This window comes from Echeneis naucrates, chromosome 3 (assembly GCF_900963305.1).
Source record: "Echeneis naucrates chromosome 3, fEcheNa1.1, whole genome shotgun sequence".
Taxonomy (NCBI): domain Eukaryota; kingdom Metazoa; phylum Chordata; class Actinopteri; order Carangiformes; family Echeneidae; genus Echeneis; species Echeneis naucrates.
In genome coordinates this window covers 10,766,494-10,786,107 of record NC_042513.1, presented here as the reverse complement: position 1 = coordinate 10,786,107, position 19,614 = coordinate 10,766,494, and the positions used below count along the sequence as shown (strand labels likewise).

Below are 19,614 nucleotides of genomic sequence, written 5' to 3'. Positions count from 1 at the left end.
TTCCATGAAAGCAGTTGCCTCGCCATGGTCCAATATGACACCATATGAGTGGTGAGAGTAAAGCAAAGCCAAGTCATGGGACGGAAAACCCCAACAATGACAATAAAAAGACACAATGAAGCACCATATAGAGCTGAGAGAAACTTGAAGTCATGTGATCTGTTGTTGAAATCGAACCACTGATTATAGCATCTTTGAAAGCATCGAAGCAATCCATCAAATGATTACTGAATATTTTCTCTACAAGAACATGGATAGAAAATAAAAACCAGACCTATTCCACTGAGGTGCTGACTCAAAGCAGACATAAAAAATATTTCTATTTTTGACACTGACTGCCATTGCCATTCGTAGTGTTAAACATTGACAGCACCATGTCAATGGAGCCAATAAAAATACATGTATGAACTATAAGAATGTGTGTGTGCATGTCATATTCACTGTGACTACAGGACCATATTTTTGAACCAGGGTGTCCTGCCTTTAATAGTTTTTCCAATAACAATACACCGGTATAGCATCTAGACACCTGAATCAACCACTTCACGATTATTAATTGCTCTAGGCTTATGGTAATACTGCCCAAAGACGACAGACATTTTTAAATGGTGAAATCCTTCTGTTTGGGTTTTTGACTGTTAAGCTTGGCCTGCCCGCCACCTGTGATGTGGTTTAGGCAACTGCACATATTCAAAAACCTCTTCCATGCTTTTCTAATGGATTCAACATCAGTGAGGACATTTATTTATTCCAATGAGAAAGACCTGCAATAGTTTCCTTTTGAGTTCACTCTGCCATGCCAGTTTGCAGAGTTTACCAAATGTGAAAAGTTGTCTCATTTGATCTGCACATTTAAACTGCACATAGAAATGTGTCTGCCTGCAGCATGTCAGTGTGTGAAATGTGAAGCATGTGACAAGCCTTTGTGTATTTGTTTAAGTTTGTCGGGTTTCTGCTTACCAGCTCAGTGACTCTGTAGATGTAGACCTTTCCCTTTTCCAAACCTCCACTGAAGAACATTGGTGCTGACACTAGAAGGTTGTCAGTTATGTAGTCTCCGTCAATATCTAGTGGTGCAATTTCGCTGCCATAGTAAGAGCCAATCTGAGAGAGACAAGTATGTATATCACTACGATATCATGCCACCCCCACACCATCCACACCTGTGCTTTTATTACTTATAATTCCCATTTTATGACATGTTTACTTACTTGTGCTAAGTATCCCTGAAATTCTTTGCTGTTTTTTAGACCACATGTTGTTTGGCTTTGATGATCTGTTAATGATCTGGAGTAGCTTTTGAAGTTACCTATTGTAAGCATATAGGGGCCTATGTTGTGTCTGACCAAGTGGTCAGAGTGCTGATGGTTTAGATTGTGAATGCTTTTACGGAGAGAATCTAGATTAGTCACTGGAGAGGATGGATCATCATTTATTGGTTTTCAGATTAGAAACATCTGCCTATAAAAACGCTCTTTTCTCATGAGCAGTTTGATTGAGAAAGCTGAAAAAAACAAAAAAAAAAACAAACAAAAAACAAAAAAACATCTGCTGCTCTAGATGAATGGTTGCTGACAAGGTACAATAGAAGCTCCTGTAGGATTGCTTCAGCCTGTGAGGGGTTTCCAGCATAGTGGTCGTCAGCACACAGAGCCAAATATTATGTGAAACAATAATTTTTAGACTGAAGGAGAATATTGTGATTGCAGGATTAAATCCCAACAGGTGGTCAAGTATTCAACATGAAATTGTACATTGCTCAAATTATATAAATTCAAAAATAACAATTTATTACACCAAATAAAATTTATCCAATAGAGACCACACGCCTGGAATCTGAGTAAATTTGTCCTTGTGTCAACTGCCCATATCAGGGCCGCTTGTTAATTTGCAATCCAAATGAATGCCCTTTGGATTGCAGTGTAGGGGCACAGTCATTTTATCGAGCCTTCAAATTGAAAATGAAAATTCTTTTGGCTATTAGCCTTTTCGATTGAAAAGAACTTATGTGTCCTACCATCTTGTCTGATTTTCTAAGCTAATGAATTGGAACAATGCTAATAATTTCCAAAGTACCAAAAATGCCAAAAACATACAAAGAATTTATATCTGGCTGAAGTGGTGTCCAAAACTGTTTATTTTTTTTTTTTTTTGGCTTACTACATGCCTATCCACCAACCTTTTCGCATAAGAGAAGCTCCTAAACTGCTAGCTGCTCACTACTTGGAAATAAACTACTCTTTATCAGTGAGATCACTTTTCTTCCTGCAGTTTTTTATTCACCTAAATTTAGCTTAAATTACATAAATACATAATTAGATTAAAAAACAATGTTGCATTAATTTTCTCTGGCTCCATAAAAAAGGTCTTTGAGTGTTTGTGTGATCAGGTCTTTTATTCAGTTCACTGAATGAGCTGAAACTGAATAACTCCACAAAACACTTCAGTTTTATGACATGAAAATAATTTGTAGACTATTCATTTCTGAAGAGCTCCAAAATTTTCAAAGCCTGTCAACTCCTTATGAAGCTGTAGAGTCAGTGTTGGGTACTACAGTACCTGGTGGCCTTTGAGGGAGTGCAAAATAGTGAGGTTGCCAGAATTCTTCAGCGTGAAGATGACAACTTTGCCTGTGTGGTTGAACCGAGGAGCTCCTGCTACAAGCAGACGACCATTTTTTGCTGACACCACGGATGTGACAGTGTAACCTGGTAACATGAAACATACATTAATCATGCCTCCCCAATGACAAGAACCATCTGAGAGCAGAAGTAGATTTTGGAGAGGTTATTTCTTGTGAAGTAAATAACTATCTATTTTATACTCCCTCTTTTTACTCTCTTCACTAATGGGCTGTAAGTTAAGTAAACTGCTTCATGGTCCAAAACTGTCAACACGACTCACAGACACTACACTTTATTGCACTGTGAATGAGCTTAGAGTGAGGGGCCCAAACTTGAATTGTGAAGCAGTGATTTGCATGACTCAAGGAAAAACTGTAAAATGTTGCAATTTGAGGAGTCAGAGCTGGCCCATGAGCTGCATTCAGTCAGAAGAGGCTGTTCTGGTTTCTCAGGTTTCTTTTTCTATTTTGTCCTTTCCCACCAAAAATTCCACTTACTCCCCATATACTTTTCCACCTTCATCTCTCATCTTCATAACCCAGTTTTAACTTTCCCATGCCTGTCCAAAATTATGCTTCCTCCTCATATATCCATTGAGTTTCAAATGGCTTCCATTGGCAGCCTGGTGTATAAGCTAAGACACAAACCACTGATGGTAAAAGCAGAGGTCTGTGGTGGTGGACTGAGTTGAGGCTGGATGTGATGGGATTGGAGCAATGGGTACACTTTATAGAGATGGGCTGCAGCTTGGACAATTGGTGCTAAACCACAGGTCTTCTACCAGGGCAACCAGATATCCCTTAACTAAAAAGGAAAATGAAACTGAAATGTTTGATGAGTGTGAACGCAAATAATCACAGACATGATCATATGCTTCATCAACACAATTACAACATTTTCCTCTATAGCTTTTTATGATGTTACTTACCCAAGTAGGCACCGTGGTTTTTGAGCTCTTCAGGGAACTCCTGTGTGTAGGATGACTTTGGAGGGACCACTTTCCCCTGCCGTGTTTCCTTCAACACTGCTCCATTCCAGTCATAAGCCCCAACAGCACCCACCAGAATGCCATCCTGTAGGTAATTTTTGCATGTTTCAAGTAAATGTAGGCCCCGTTGAGACAGCAGAGTAGCAGAGAATGACTGTGCCACCTCTAATGCATAGACACTCAGTATAGTTCTGTACTGTATATTGCAATGATGCATTCACTTTGACCTTCATGTTGCAGCACAATCTTTCTTTTTGGTTCACAATTCTGATGAAAGGGTCTCTTTGATTTATTTCAAAACCGTATGAACATAACACTCCAAAACACCTTTAACAGATCTCAAGATTTAACACTGAAAACCTTCCAAGTGTCCTGCTCAAATCCCTCCAAGTGACTGACAATAGTATCTATCTATATCCACTTCAAGGTATTTTTGCTATGATCCAACTGAACTGCAATGGCACTCAATAGAGCACATAACTCCAGACACCAGATAATCCTATGGAGCCAGAACAGTCTTATAATGAATGAAGCCTGGCGGGGCTTTTCACGAATGCACCTGCTTTCTTTTGTAGTTGTATTTCGGACTTCACAAATGTAATTTTAAGGCACACTTGTAATATAAATTCACGGAGCATATGAAATACTGAATGGGCATTCACGAAATCTATATGTTGAATTTTGAGACTGATGTTGACATTGCAGGTCAACCAACATCACCATTGGCTGATAAAGCAGTCAATCAAATGTAAGTTTCTGGTTGATGGATTCAACAGGCAATCAGGTGTGTTTGCTTTCAGCCAAGCACATGGAGAGACTTAATCAACCTCAACCTGTCAGCTACATTTGTCTGACTATCTCCTTACTGTAAATCAGTTGAAACATCCTGCTTAGTAAAGCTAAATGTTTGAATGAACATAAACTAAATCATAAACCAATGGTGACATTGGTTGACCTGCAACGTCAGGTCAGTCTCAAAATTCAACGTACAGATTTCATAAATGCACATTCAGCAATTCATATGCTCCGTGAATTTATGATACAAGTTTGCCTTAAAATTACCTTTGTGAAGTCCAAAATACAACTACGAAACAAAGCATGTGCATTCGTCAAAAGCCCCGCAAGAGTGCATTCATTATGAGACCATTCTGACTCCATATAATCCTTCCTGTCATTCACATCCAGAGCTGTCACACATCTCAACACCAACACCACCAGTCTGAACTTCTTCATAATGATATATCTGTGACATTTCCTGTATAAAAATGTCCAAAATACTTATGTTTCCCTCACTATGTCTGGCCTGTATAAATATCCTTAATCTGCACCTTTGACCAGATCAGCATCACAATATGATGGATTCTCTTCTGATTCATGTCCCATCCCTCCACCAAGTGTGATGAAAATCGGTTAAGTGCTTCTGTTTTAATCTTGCTGATAACACACAAACTGACTAACAACCACAGATGAAACATAGCTACTATCGTGGCGGGAGAAGGATCCCAGAGTCTTGTTAAACAATCGTTTTAGGCAGCTGGGGTCAATAATCTTTGACAGATTAACAAGGAGAAGTATTTTCATATCTCTAAATACCCAATTTTAGTTTATTGCATGTCTCATTTGTCCAGTCACAATTTTTTTTATTATCTTTTTTCCACATTTGAGATACAATATTAGTCTTTGCCAGATATACAGGACACACACAAGTTTGTTTTGTTTTTTTTTATCCAGGGCCCATTTTCTTACTTCTCCTCACATGATTAAGATATTTCACAGCTATACTGAACCTCACAAGGATCAAACCCTGTCTCTCCAGTTCCTAGAGTATTTAAGGCCTCTTCTCTCTGGACACTTCCAAAACTACTAATGGAAATTAAATCCTGATGAATTACTAGTTACTTTTATTGATGGTCTAAAAAAAAAAAAAAACCCACAGGACACAATTTTCACACAAAAAAACCTTAAGGACAGCAGACAGATCTTTCAAAGTCTATTATCCAAACACTGGTACATCTTCATCATTGTGCATTTTATCTTGTCATCCAACAAAGCAAACAAACCAGCAAGTGCAATTAGTTGCAGACATGAGCAGGAAGAGAGGGATTTTTGTCTTCCTTGGTTCACCATACTTTGTATAACTCACATGACAATTACAGGGTTCTTCTGCATAATTAGCCCTATTTATTTTCCTGCAGCACACAATATGCCAACAACACATTTTCCAGTGTTTGAGTACTGGCCAGAAAGCCTGTGATTTATTCCTGAAAAATGGAATTGCATGCTTTCCATGCTCACACTACATCATTCCCTGACAGCAACGTTATGCCAGTGTGTTTATCTGTTTTGGTCAAAATGGTTTCAATGGCAAATTAATGAAACCCCAAATAATTCCACTTCATAAAGCAATGGCCTGTTTTTTCATGTATGGACAAGTGCATTGCTTTGGTCAGTACGTCAGTTCTTTATGGTACTAGCAGCACTCCGAGTTAGAGTGTGGAGAGCCCATATTATGCACTTTACTGGTTTAATAATCAACTTATGTATATTCCACATTGGGGTAAATAATGGATTAAAATTCACAAATGAGCTGACAGATCAGCAAGGTTTCTGAGATAATTTTCTTACTATTTTTTGTGAAAGTCCAGGAAACAAACTGCATACAGAAAACCTTCTATGCATGCAGCTGTGTGACACATCTGGATAGTATATGACATAAGCAGCCTTCAGAGTTGGCACATATTACATTCAGCAAAACCATCTGGGATTTTGGGACTGTTTTCTCTTTTAAAGCTCCAACATTCTTTCCAACAAGCTATCCGAGTCTCGCTCGCACACTCAGGTCGATGTTGGTGAGTATCTCTGGAATCTGGCCTTGAGGACTGACTTTCCAAGCATTTCTGCCACCCAACTACAAAAACCTGCATTATATTTAATTTTCATCATAATTGGGAGATATTTATTTCTCCCCTGACAAATCACAATGTGAAAGGAGACCAGAAAAAAATCAAAGCAGCTGCATAAGCAAATGTCCAGGAGAACTGAAATTCGTATGAATAGCAGGTACACAGGAGATGTGCCTTATCTTCCTCCTCCAGCGGTGTCACCCAAAAAGCCAGCACACCTGCAACTCGCTGCTGTTAGATTCAATCAGAAACCTCAAGGAAGAAGGGAGGAAAACAACCCTAGAGACAGACAGTAGAGCTGTCTGCCCCTTGTCCCAACTTCCCATTATTACATCTCCCTGGGGAACAACTGGTGTCTTATTTCTCACCACTTGCATGGTTGAGGTGGAAAAAGGCCGAGCTTTCCTGTCAGGGGTTCCTAAATCAGTATGACCTAAACCTCCTGGGCCACACAAGAGACACCTCAGGGGGGACGAAGACTGATAAACGGCAGGCTGTGGGGAGGGGTTACGATGTGCCAGAAATTGAGACAATGTGTGTTGTTCTACGTTTGACAGGCGGTATGAGGTGACGTGGTAGCAGAAGTTAGACTCACCTCGACGTTGTGTGCGGAAAATCCAGCCTGAGACATCTGGAGTCCAAACGCCGTCCCATTCTTACTGGTTCCTGTGTAAACAAATCAGTCTTTTAGGGTTATTCAAGCACTGCAGCAGCAGAGAAATGTGATCTTTAGTCCACAGTTAAACTCCATGAAGAATGGGACTGAAACTTCATTTGGGAGATTTAAGAAATATTTTCCATCTCTAATTGTAGCGGGGTCAGTTGTGTCATGATCACAAGGGCTACAACAAAAACTTGCTTTCTTGAACAGTTAATCTTTCAATACAAATCATCATTAACTCTTTTCAGCTGAGCTTTTATCAAAGGCAACTGGCATGAGCCAAACATTTAGCCAGGAAAATGTGTAAGAAAATGCCAACAACTATAGCCCAGGGCCCAAGTAAGTGTTCTTAAATACAGTGGCTTGCAAAAAATATTGATACCGCTTGAACCTTTCCACATTTTGTTACATTACAACCACAAACAAAAATATATTTTTTGTGAATTTTATGTGAAAGACCAACACAAAGTGGCACACAGTGGCGTAGTACAAAGAAAATTATACATGATTTAATTTTTTTACAAATCAAAAACTGATAAGTGCAGTGTGCAATAGTATTCAGCCCCCTTTTCCCTGAGTGCAACCAATTGCCTTCAGAAGCTGCCTGATGATTGCTGGATGATCGAGTGTTGACCTAATGGCTAAATAGAGGCAACCTGCATGTGATCTAATCTCAGTACAAATACAGCTGTTCTGTGACAGCCTCAGAGGTTTGTTAAGAAAATATTGGGAAGCAAACAGCATCATGAAGTCCAAGGAACACACCAGACAGGTCAGGGATAAAGTTGTGGAAAAGTTTAAAGAAGGGTTAGGCTATAAAAAGGTTTCCCAAACTTTGATCATCTCATAGAGCACTGCTCAATCCATTATCCAGCAATGGAAAGAGTATGGCACAACTGCAAACCTACGAAGACATGGCCACCCACCTAAACTTACAGGCCAAACAAGCAGAGCACTGATCAGAGATGCAGCCAAGAGCCCCATAGTGACTCCGGACAAACTGCAGAGATCCACAGCTCAGGTGGAAGAATCTGTCCACTGGACAACTATTGGTCGTGCACTGCACAAATCTGGCCTTTATGGAAGAGTGGGAAGAAGAAAGCCATTGTTAAAAGAAAACCCTAAGATGGGTCGTTTGCAGTTTTCCAGAAGCCATGTGAGGGACACAGCAAACGTGGAAGAAGGTGCTCTGGTCAGATGAGACCAAAATTGAACTGTTTAGCCTAAATGCAAAATGCTATGTGCAGAAAACTAACACTGCCCATCAGTCTGAACACACCATCCCCACTGTCAAATATGGTGGTGGCAGCATCATGCTCTTGGGGTGCTTTTCTTCAACAGGGGCGGGAAGGATGGTCAGAGTTGATGGGAAGATGGATGGGGCCAAATACAGGGCAATCTTGGAAGAAAAGTCTAAGACTTGAGACTGGGGTGGAGGTTCACCTTCCAGCAGGACAACAACCCTAAACATAAAACCAGGCAAGATCTGCAAGGATATTTATGTTTGCGGTCATAACGTGACAAAATATGGAGCAGTTCAAGGGCTACTCACTGTAGCTTATTCTATCCAGTCACCAGTCCAATTCATACATTGGAGAAACTAGTAGTAGCATTTTTGTAACATTTTTCTTTGATAAAGAACTGATAGTAAAAATGGTTTCAGAACAATAGCTAATCAATTGATTTGTAAATTTCAGTTTGGGGTTATTTAAGTCTAAATAGTTATGACTTAATACAAATATTACAGTACATTTCCAAACTGTTTAAATGAATGCCTTCCAAACCTTCTAAACTGAAGATGCGTTCTCCAAGAGCATCCACGATGTCCTTCAGTGCCGACTCATCTGTCACATTAAAGAAATGTTCATGTGGGTCACTGGCAATGTACTTAATTTCATTGAGGAAGGCTTCAGGGTTGATTCCTCTCCGGTTGTAGTAGCCAAGAACCTGCATAGATAATATTAAACTGTCAGTAGTGTTAAACTTATTCTAATTTCACAATACTAAGTTAGGTTAGGTAGAAGGTTTCAAAGGATTTTGATTTTCTACCTCAATGCCAGTGAAGTTACTAGTTTGAGTTAGTTTTCGAACTAAGGGCTTCTGAGGCTATTCTCAGCTCAGCTACTGGATGGAAAAAAGTGTGTTAGCTAAACCAGCAGTGGCAAAAAACCAAAGAACCATGAGATCTGGAGGAGATCATTTCCACCTTTAACTCTGCTCTGCTCTGGCTCTATTCTCAACTTAGCTCTTGAAACACTTGCTTTTACTCCATGAGGTTACTATTAATGTTAATGGTGTTTTAGTGCCACAAAGAGAGATTTATTAGCCATTAAAACTAAGTGAAAGTCCAGGTGAATAATAGCAGACTCACAGCTATGGCATATCGAGTGATGCCATCCCTCTCACTGTCCTCGATGGCTTGTTGGAGATCTGCGCTGTCATGTGACTCTCCGTCAGTTATCACTATCATCACCTTCTTGGCCCCACGCCGACCTCCTTGTTTGAAAGCTTGCGAGCTGTAAGAAGATGTTTGGTATGATCATAAGTGACGGGACGGAGGGACAGTTTAATAGCTCCACCCATTAATACAAGCTGAGATATTGTACCGTGCAACGTTGATGCCAAGAGCTGTGTTGGTCTCCTCGCCACCTCGCTGGTTGATGCTGCGCGCTCTTTTCACCACCTCCTCCACTGACTTGTAGTCGCTGAGTTTGAATTCATGTACCACTTTCTCACCATACTGAACAACTCCAACCTGCCCAAAGAAACAACGATCATGAAGTAACACAATAAACCAGTTAATGGTTGCATTGTAAACTACAATAATAAGCAATAAAAAGCCTCACAACACAGTTGTCTTGAAAAGAACAAACTTTCATGAGCATATCATGGGCTCAATAAACCTGAAACAGAATTAGTTGGTAAATTAAGTAAAATACACTTCTATATATCAGGTCCCATATTTAAATGTTTCCAACAATGTGCACCCATGATATAGCCTATGATATTATGGGATTTCTTCCTTCTTACACACCTGTATTTGACCTGGTCCAATATAGAACTTCTGGAGAATGTTGATGAGAAAAGCTTGCACTTCATACCAGGGGTAGATGGAGTTTGAGCCATCCAGAACAATCACTATGTCCATGTAGGTCTCACATCCTGAAAAACATTTAAGGATGAGACTTAATCTTGAGAGCATGCATGAAAAAACAGATGTGCAGAAATGAACAAATGATCCCATGCTGTGTGACTGAGAACGATGGAAGACTCTTGGTCAAACTGGAAAGATGTTTTATAGCTCACTCTGAAAGGCAGGGGCAATTGTTCTGGAGAACTTGAAGCTCGCGTTGACTCTGGAGCATATGCCAGTGCTGTAGTAAGAGCTGCCACACTCATAGGACCAAAGTGGCCCACACGCCTGAAATGAAAAGGAAAGCACTGATGCAAGCAACAGCATTTAAGACCTCAGCACATTACCAAAGAGTTTGTTTTTTTTTTTGCTTTCAGAAAACTTCCGTAGGGAGCACTACAGTATCACCACCATGTAATTATAAGACAATCTTGTGGGATTGTCTTTTTTTCCCCCCATTTCCTCCATTATCAAATGTGTACTTACTTAGAAAGTCCCCCAGCAATCCAACAGACCATTACTGTGCTATTACTCAAGGAGATAAACCCAAGAAGTTTTAAACCCACGCTCACCACAAAGCTGTTGTCTTTCGGGTTAGATGCGAGTGTCATTCCCAGCCTCATCTTGTCCTTGCGCTCGGATACATTGGTCAAAGATATCCTTCCTTGAGGGGAAAATTATCTCATTGAAATGGCCGCGGATACAGATTCATAAACATCAATACATGCCCTATCCTTCAGAGACCGAACAGAACTTCCACCATCTGGGATGTTGGTTTGTTATTGCTGTCTGGGCAGCCACGTTGGTGTCTACATCTGCACATTTAAACATTTACTTGACAAAACTTCATGTGCCCACCTTACAGGGCCAACACATGTGTGACCCATATGAAGGAGAGTTTGGTGAGATTTGTGGTATAATGCACATGTTGGAAGGTACATGAGCCATTTTAAAAAGTAGTAAATTGGGGAATTAGTATGGTCCTACACCCCCATCTCACAGATGCCACCATGATGCTTACTGGAACCCATGCAGAAAAGCATGCTGACACCTAAAACAGCTTTGCATACATCCATATTCATACACATGTTCACATTCATAATTGCCATTGCTACCATATGCAGTTGATGTTATGATTGTGTGGTAAAAAAAAGAAAATAAATTGTGTTGTGATACTATACCTAAGTTGAGCTTGGAGCAACTATTGCCATTGGTTCGTTTGCTCAGTGAACATTTATAAACATCCCCTGTCTGGTAGGGTCCATTCATTTCATACGGGGCACCCACTAATAACCTGCAAAACAACAATAAACAATTGTCAGACTCAATCATATAAAACAGTTTTACTCAAGGTTCCAGTTGGTATTTATAGTCTGTCGATGGTTCCACACAGATGGTAGACAGACTTTTGTATTATTTCAGAGTAGTGACAGTTACTCAGACAAAACACACAAAGAATTCCAAGGAAGCTAACTAAGCATGTTTAATCATGTCCAGCAGGACAAGAGCTCTCACTCATATACTTCCACACAGTCACACCCAGTAGTCATATCCCATCATATGTCTTTGACTATAGGATGTGGAGGGCCCATCAGACAATATATGCTGGTCACTTATATATTGCATTGTATATATCTGTTAGTGTATAAGGGTGTGACACCTTTTTCAACATATGTTAAAACAACTTTAGGTGAAGATCTTGTGATCAGTGCTGAAAATCTACAAGTAAGTCTTTGGTCAAAATACAGCCTGCTGATAAAGCCTGCACTTTTACTGTGTCAATAAGGTGCTAATTACAATACTTAGTGCTTCCAACATGACCTCAATAAAGATCAAGTGGAGGACAAGTCGACTGTGGCAAACAAGAGGCTAACAAGAGAATGGGATTGACAGACAACACAACTCAATAATCCCTGACTGAGATAAGGCATGAGGTGCCTGTCAGTATTCAGTTTGTATCTGATTGACATATGACCAAAGCTCCAGCTGCATTATAAAGAGTTTTTTTAAGGTTTTTGTAGTTAATTATGTGCAAATGGTGGTCCAAGTTAAACACTGTAGCTGTTTTTCAATTGTCCACTTGACCACATGATTTTAAGGTTCAGTGACCAAAACATAAATACGTCTGCCTGAGATAGTCTGTTTAAACATATCGTCACACTAACAAAAATCACAAAAAAAAAAAAAAAAAAAAAATGCACAGTTTAAGGGCCCTTCCTTCACATAGGAGCAGAGAGAGTACAGGATATGACGGGAGAACTTGACAACCTGCACAGATGACAATGTCTTTGGATGTAACAACGCAGCTAGTGCACCTGTCTGCTCTGGCCACTGAGCTCCTCGGCCAGTGGATGAAGTGATCAGCACAGAAAAAACCACTAGTTTCTTTCGAAGGTGGACATGTGACATGTGTGTTTCCTTTCAAAGCCTCAAAGAGGTATCGCTACTGAGCTCATGCGTTAAAAAACATGTTCTAATAGAATTTAGCTGCTGTCTTGCGGCATTAAATCAGGGATTGTTAAGTGAACTCTGCAGAACATTTAAGGACATTTGAGTCTTGGTATTTTCAGAACTGTTCAGGAAATTTCTTTGAACATGTTTGTTTAAAGGGTGTTATTCATGGCGCCTGTGATTTTTGTGTTGGTCACACAGATCACATCTTTCTTTTCCAGATACGGGAAGGAGCCCACTCAATCAAAACAACTTTAGTTTTATAGATACATTTAAAATATACAGTATGTTTATACAAAATCATACATAAACAATAGTTTGCCACAAAATCTTACTTCAAGAGCAAAACCAGAAGAAAATATTGGCATTGCATCATTGACCTGAGGATCAACTCAATTTATTGGGAAAAGCCAAAACAGGTACTTCACATGGTGGCAATTCATCCAACAGTTGCAAATTTTTGCTTGCTCAAGGGTACCTTTACAGTAACCATAAAGGTAAAATTTCAGCAAAGGTGGTGCGAAGGTGGTGTTCTCATCTGACAGAAATAATAACTTCTCATTTGTACTGTCCAGTTAAGAAAATAAAATCAGTGGCATAGTGTTGTCATAGACCAACATGAGATTCAGGCTTCTTCAAAAAGGCCGTGGTAAAAGCAGGACATTCTTCTAATGTGACATAGTGTTTGTGAGGAGTCAGTCCTGCACTTGATTAACAGTAGGTTTCCTGCATGGGGTCAGTGTGGTCTTATAAATGTCACTAAAAGACTTTATTTGACTAAGTGTGATGGAAAACATATAGTCCTCTGGCCCGTTTTTTCTTTGGGATCTGAAGGGAGCTATAATTCAAACGTATTTCAGAGATAAAAATGTTTTCTATACTGTGTATTCTATCCCAACCCTAACCTTGGTGCACACAAAAATGAGGGTTGCTATTTTATCACAGACATTTATCAAAGGTCTCCTCAAGTTTAATAACTTGTCCTCTAGAACTTCATGCTACATGTTGTGATGCGAGTGTTACGTTTAAACACAATGTCTTTGAACGGCTCACCATGTTTACATTTCAACACTGCTTTTTCAAAAGGCATAATGTTTGTTTGCTTCTGGTTTTACCATTCATCAGCAGACAGAGCTCTGAGGGCCATCACTCACTAGTCACTAATTTTTACAGTACATACAGTATGACACACACACATATATGTATATATATAGCACAGGTCAGACTTATAAGGGCACCCAGTGCTTCAAGAAACTTAAATCTTCCAGGACTTAACCCTTTAATGTCCTGCTCAACCATTAGGTAGAGGCCTATATTTTAAAAGCCTTTTTATTATTATTATTATTATTATTTTGATGTTATTGTTATTGTATGTTTTTGCCCCAAGGAAATAAAAAAATGCTAAGAAATATTTTTTACATTGCTTTTTTCTGAGTAAGGACATTAAAGGGCTAAAGCATCTTGATTGTTTTCCTTAAATGGTCAACTAAATATAAAATGTAGAACAGTACACTATTTCACTCTGAAAAGTGCGATGGAAGTATAAAGCAGCATATTATGAAAATGCTTACAAAACAGTTACAAAGTAGCCCACAGTTGTTAGCACTGTATAAACGTGTACAAAGAACCACTGGCTACTTCGTTATGTTACAGTAGCATTGACAGCACAGATTTTTAAATTCTTCAATGACCCAGCCAGACAGAAGACACAAACAAGAAAAAAAATTACAGCCAAAAGATTTTTGTTGACCTAAATTTGGATATTATGTTGTAGCTTATCCCAATTACATCCCTAGGTCTAACAAATAAAGAAAGACAGATCTCCAACTTAAAGATTTCTGGGTCAGACCACGTGAACCCTTATTATTGAAACTGCTGAAAAATCTCCAGAAAACATTTTGGTTTTATTTCCTCAGAAAAAGACGTGTAGTGAGAAGATCCTCAATAACCCTGATCTGCACCCATCCTCTGGGGCCGGGTGTGTAAAGTTTTCCTTTATTAAAAACACTTTATTATGTTGTGTTATGCATGCAGCTGTCAAATATGTCTTATTCAAAAGCACACACAGTAACTGCTGCTTTGTATATATATGTATATACATATATAAATGATGTGAGTATATTGAAGAAACTAGGAAGTGTCCAAACAGTACATCACAGCACATCAAAGAGACCATATGGAAGTAAGCTTCAGTGTTATGGCTCTCGAAGCCAACTTTTAAAGTCTCTCAGTCTCTGGAAGTCATTTTTGCTACAGTGGCTCCTGCAGAGCTCATACATTCATAGCTATTAATATCATGATTATTGCTTCAGTTATTACTATCCCTTGGCAGGAGGAGACCCTGAAGCAGAAGTTCAGGTCAGGATACAGCTTTCTTGATGAAAAGGGGCCATTGTTGCCTTTGACTTGGAGGTCTGCCCTGGGACCTCCTGTATTTCAACAGAAGCTGTTCAAACAATCATGTTCCAGAGCTCATTAGGGTTGAAGGCCTTAGTGCATCATCACTGCGAGAACGGTAATGACATTGAAAGAAAACTTGACCCAAAAGAATGTGTGGATATTTTCTACCATGGTTACCGGTGGAATACAGGATTTGGGGGTTTGAGAGAACGCCATCTCCAAGCCTAGGCTGTCATTAATGTGGCAATGTTCTTCATATTTGGAAGTAGGAGACGTATATGCTGTGAAGCCACATCCACATCCCCATCCCCAAACATGAATATCCAGCCATGAACGCGCTACTCTGATGTCATGCTTACTCATCACATTCCATGTGTTTGCTTTAATAGGGTGAGCTCTTTTGTTAATGCTGCTTCATGATTCAGAGGACTTGTTCTGGCCACCCAGCCATTTTCAAAAGAAGCTCGTTTACCTTGCCTACCTCATTTGAGAGTACTAAACAGAGAGCAATGGGGTTAATAGGAGTTGACAAGCACATCATTTTGGCTTTAACTCAATGACCCACAAAGCACTCTGATCCTTCTGATGACAACACTGAACTTTCTGAGTATCTTTTCATAGTCACATTGGCTGGTTGGTTGGCTCACCACGTCTCTTCAGCCTGATATCGCTCAACAACCATTGGATGTATTTCAGGACATTTGTTCAGACAGATGATGATTCCTGGTGACTGGTGTTTTTATGACATGACTGGATGAAGCCCACAGACTCTGGTCACACACAGCCTCAACCTTTTTTTGAGCCAAGGAGCAGGTCTGATGTTAAGGGCCGGCATGGAAACAAAGAAAGGCAAAGTCCATAAAAACACAACTTACCATTACGCTGGATGTGTGAATGGTGACCGAAGTGCTGATAAAGAGTATGGTGAGCACAGTTTTGAAGGTCGCCTCATACGACGCAGAGCGGGCTCGCTGCGTGAGAAACCCCTATTTTAACTCGGACTCATGACGTTGCCTTTTTAATGCAGCTTTCTTTTTCTTGGAAGTCGTACGCTCTTCTTTTTCTGCCACCTCACTGGGCTTTCTGTCGTCCCCACAGGCGTTTGTGTTTTTTTTTTTTTTTTTACTCACGCCTGCTAGCTTGTTGGCTTCATTTTCGATGGACCGTGTCACGTGACTGTGACGAGCGTCCGCACGCGTCCAGAGGCGCTCGCGGATGGATCAGGTCTATCTAGCTCTCTTTTGGTTGTTTTTTTTTTTTTTTTTTTTTTTTTATGAAACATATTTCCTACATTTGATTACCAATAAAATGTTTTTTTCTGAAGTCTATTTGTGCTGTTACCACTGCTCTAGCACCACGACTCATTTCTCCAATAAACATTCTCGACCTTTACAGGATGCTCCTGCGGCTCAAGAATTCAAACGCGGATTGCCATAACTGCCCAGACAGGCACGGTTCCCTGAAGATAGCTGTCCCTGCTGTTCCTCTGGTGCCATCACGGTGCTGCTCTACTGACCCATCACCACATCAGCTGTGTTTACTGCTAACTGGCTGTTAGCGTTGCAGAGTAACCATGAGGCCAATAACCATCTGCTGTTATCGGCAGCACTTGAACGCAGCTTCTGGGATGACTATAAATCATTGATTGTATTTTTCGGTAATACAGTTTTCATTGTTCCTCAGCCCTTAAGATTGTGTCTCGTTCTATATGTGCTTAATTTAAAAGTGGAGAATACAGACTCTGTTCACGTAATTGTTAGTGTTGTGTCTTAGCTAAAATTCAAGAGGTCAAATTATGTTTTCCAACCAAGCTCAAGAGGAGTAAAAACACAGCTCTGAATGGGATAAATGAAGGGAGCACTATTTAGGGCCAGTGGTGAAAGACTTCATAGACTTCCTGTGGATTTTTGTGGGGTGCAACTGGTAACTGAGCTAAGGAGTAAAGGTCAGGTCTCCAGTGACAAGACCTTGTACAACAGGGGAAAAATAAACAGTGGAAGTAGAAAGTGGAGAGACTTCTGTGGTGCAGGGTTTAAGCATGCAGGCCCTTGCATCCCACCAGGTTTAAAGCACCAAGCTTGCTGTCAAATGGACCTGATGTGGCCTCTTAACTCCCCAAACTGTCTGGTCCGCCAGAGTGTTTAGAGCCCCGTAATGCTGTGCGGACATGTGAGAATGACACTTTTTTGACATGATGACCTTTCCCCAACTCAGCAGTTATGGACAGAAACTGTCAGCAGCCCTGATAAAGACTTCTTTATAGCTGTAAGACTGTGAAATCTTTGATTTTTGGTTTTTTTTGTCTTTTTACTTTGATTTGCAAAATTGCGCCGCTTCTACCACATATGCTTGACTACAAGGAAATAATCTAAGGACTAAGACATGCTCTTTGAAGCGCTCACATTTTTATAATATCTCAGATACACAAAGGGCGTAGCTGTCAGCACACTAAAATAAACAAATGCTACCTTCTTAGTTTAGTCCTGAAACAAAGCCCTTTGACTTCAGATGCATGCCCATTTTACTTCACTTTACTTGGTCATAAAGTGCCCCCCTCCCCCCAGCCCCTTCTTTTACAGAGTCACTTTCCAGCTGTGATCCTGTTTCTATCCAAACAGAGTGCTGAGGGTTTCGTGAATTCAGACAATTCTGGAAAAGTTAACAGTCCTGCAGTTTGGCACAGAAGCTCATGGGCACCATTAATAAGTGTAACAATTTAAATTTTCTTGAAAGCTCAGTTGAGGTGAAACCACTTGAGGGAAAAATTAAGGTTAGAAAGTTGATAAATAGTAAAAGGACAATGTAAACTGTCTACTGCAATTCATTGTTCATTTAGCCAAAAAACAGTTCCTAATGAACTGATACAAGTCTGAAGTCGCGTTTTTGAATCCAGTGAATCTAGTTAGCTTCAAAAACCTACACAATGTGCAGAGTTGGCCCCCTGCAGTGCTGGCTGTTGGTGTGCACATGTCCTGTTGCAGAATTGCTGTCTGCTGTTCTTCAAAAGGAACAGACCGTTTGATTGTGCAGAAATATTTGTCCTATGGCTGATTCAGTACAACCATAAATCCCCCACAAACCTCTTAGTTGACAAAAATGAAATGAGGAGATGTGTTGAATTAAAGCCCATCAGTCTTGTAGAGTCAGTCTGGGCCTGACTCTACAACAAAGCCCTGCTGTCCTGGTACCAGAGAAAAATACTGTAAAGCCCCCAGGGTGCATAAGAGTATGCTACGTTATAGTACATGTCAAAATGAATTCTCCTACATTTTACTGCTCACATTTATTTGTCACCTCTGCAGTTTCAATTTTTATTTAAGAACTCATGAACGGACTACAAGCATATAAATTAATCTACCGAAAAGCATACAGTGTAAAGCAGTTGAAATACATTCCACTGTATCCTACTTGTGGTCATAGTGAGTACTTTTTCTCGTGGCACCTAATTGTTTTTACCGACAGTAGTTTGCATTTCTCCAAATATTCTCAATACTGCTTCTACCACTTTTCTAAAACTGACTAATAATCTACTGACTACCACAGGTGATAAAACCAAACCACCAATACTTATAGGAAAGAGTATTAGTATTTACAGCGTATCTTACCAGTATGGATAAATCATTGGATAATGTAGTGTTTTTCCACTGGCCTCAGATCCCACGGCATTCTTTAGTCCAGCTGAGGATTGTCAGACTTTGCATTGCAGACACACACAAACACAAACTCCTGCAGACACACACAAATATACAGACAGTGTCGCTCGAGTATGTGCGCGCAGCTGTGTGTTCACATACCCACACCTACACGCACCCTGCTACGCTGCACTTAGCAGGCATTTATAAAGTAAAGTCAGCTGGTTGAGTAAGTTGTCTGTGGTGTTAAATGAGTGGGCGACTCAGTGCAGAACGTAACTTTGGCTAGACGGCGTACTTGCTGCCACAATGATGAAAGAGCACTTTCTAACATTGTTGCAATATATATATATATATATAAAAAAGGACAAATTTCCAGAAATATTTTCTTTTTTTCCCACCACATTGGTGTTCTTCCACACTGAGACTTTTTATTGCTTATGAATAAAGGCGCTTTCATTCAAGATGTATGAGCACCTAATAAAGAGGCCAGACTCTGGGTCTCTCCAGTTACACTGGACCATGAGCTGTTTGCACACAGTCTGTGCTACCCCGTTTTTCCACTGCAAATTGTCTTCACCTCATTCTCACACATTTAGCTCAGCTGAGGCTGCATCACTCGCAAGCCTTATTCCACACATGGCAGCCTCATCAGACGTCTTTGAGGCACCGTTGGCTGATAGTCACTCAAAAGGACAAAGAGGTTGGATTTCATAGTGTAACTGACAGTGTCGCTGTCACATATGTCTTGTAACACTGACTTCTGTGAAGTCTTCTAGTTTATCACTTCCTCCTCCCTGAAGTCAGTCAGTCCTTTCCTGT

At 40.1% G+C, this 19,614-nt stretch overlaps 1 protein-coding gene across 2 annotated transcripts in view; it reads right to left on the bottom strand.

Annotated features, from left to right (window-relative positions):
* itga11a (integrin, alpha 11a) overlaps nucleotides 1–19,614 on the bottom strand; it is a 42,835-nt gene that overhangs the window by 14,353 nt on the left and 8,868 nt on the right. For both annotated transcript variants that reach the window (XM_029498119.1, XM_029498120.1), the window contains exons 3-13: nucleotides 11,491–11,603; nucleotides 10,882–10,973; nucleotides 10,483–10,597; nucleotides 10,211–10,338; nucleotides 9,783–9,931; nucleotides 9,548–9,692; nucleotides 8,961–9,123; nucleotides 7,111–7,181; nucleotides 3,553–3,697; nucleotides 2,560–2,708; nucleotides 961–1,104 (exon numbers count right to left, since the gene is read on the bottom strand). In XM_029498119.1, coding sequence (XP_029353979.1) covers nucleotides 961–1,104; nucleotides 2,560–2,708; nucleotides 3,553–3,697; nucleotides 7,111–7,181; nucleotides 8,961–9,123; nucleotides 9,548–9,692; nucleotides 9,783–9,931; nucleotides 10,211–10,338; nucleotides 10,483–10,597; nucleotides 10,882–10,973; nucleotides 11,491–11,603 — 1,414 coding nt within the window. The remainder of the gene's footprint in view (nucleotides 1–960; nucleotides 1,105–2,559; nucleotides 2,709–3,552; nucleotides 3,698–7,110; nucleotides 7,182–8,960; nucleotides 9,124–9,547; nucleotides 9,693–9,782; nucleotides 9,932–10,210; nucleotides 10,339–10,482; nucleotides 10,598–10,881; nucleotides 10,974–11,490; nucleotides 11,604–19,614) is intronic.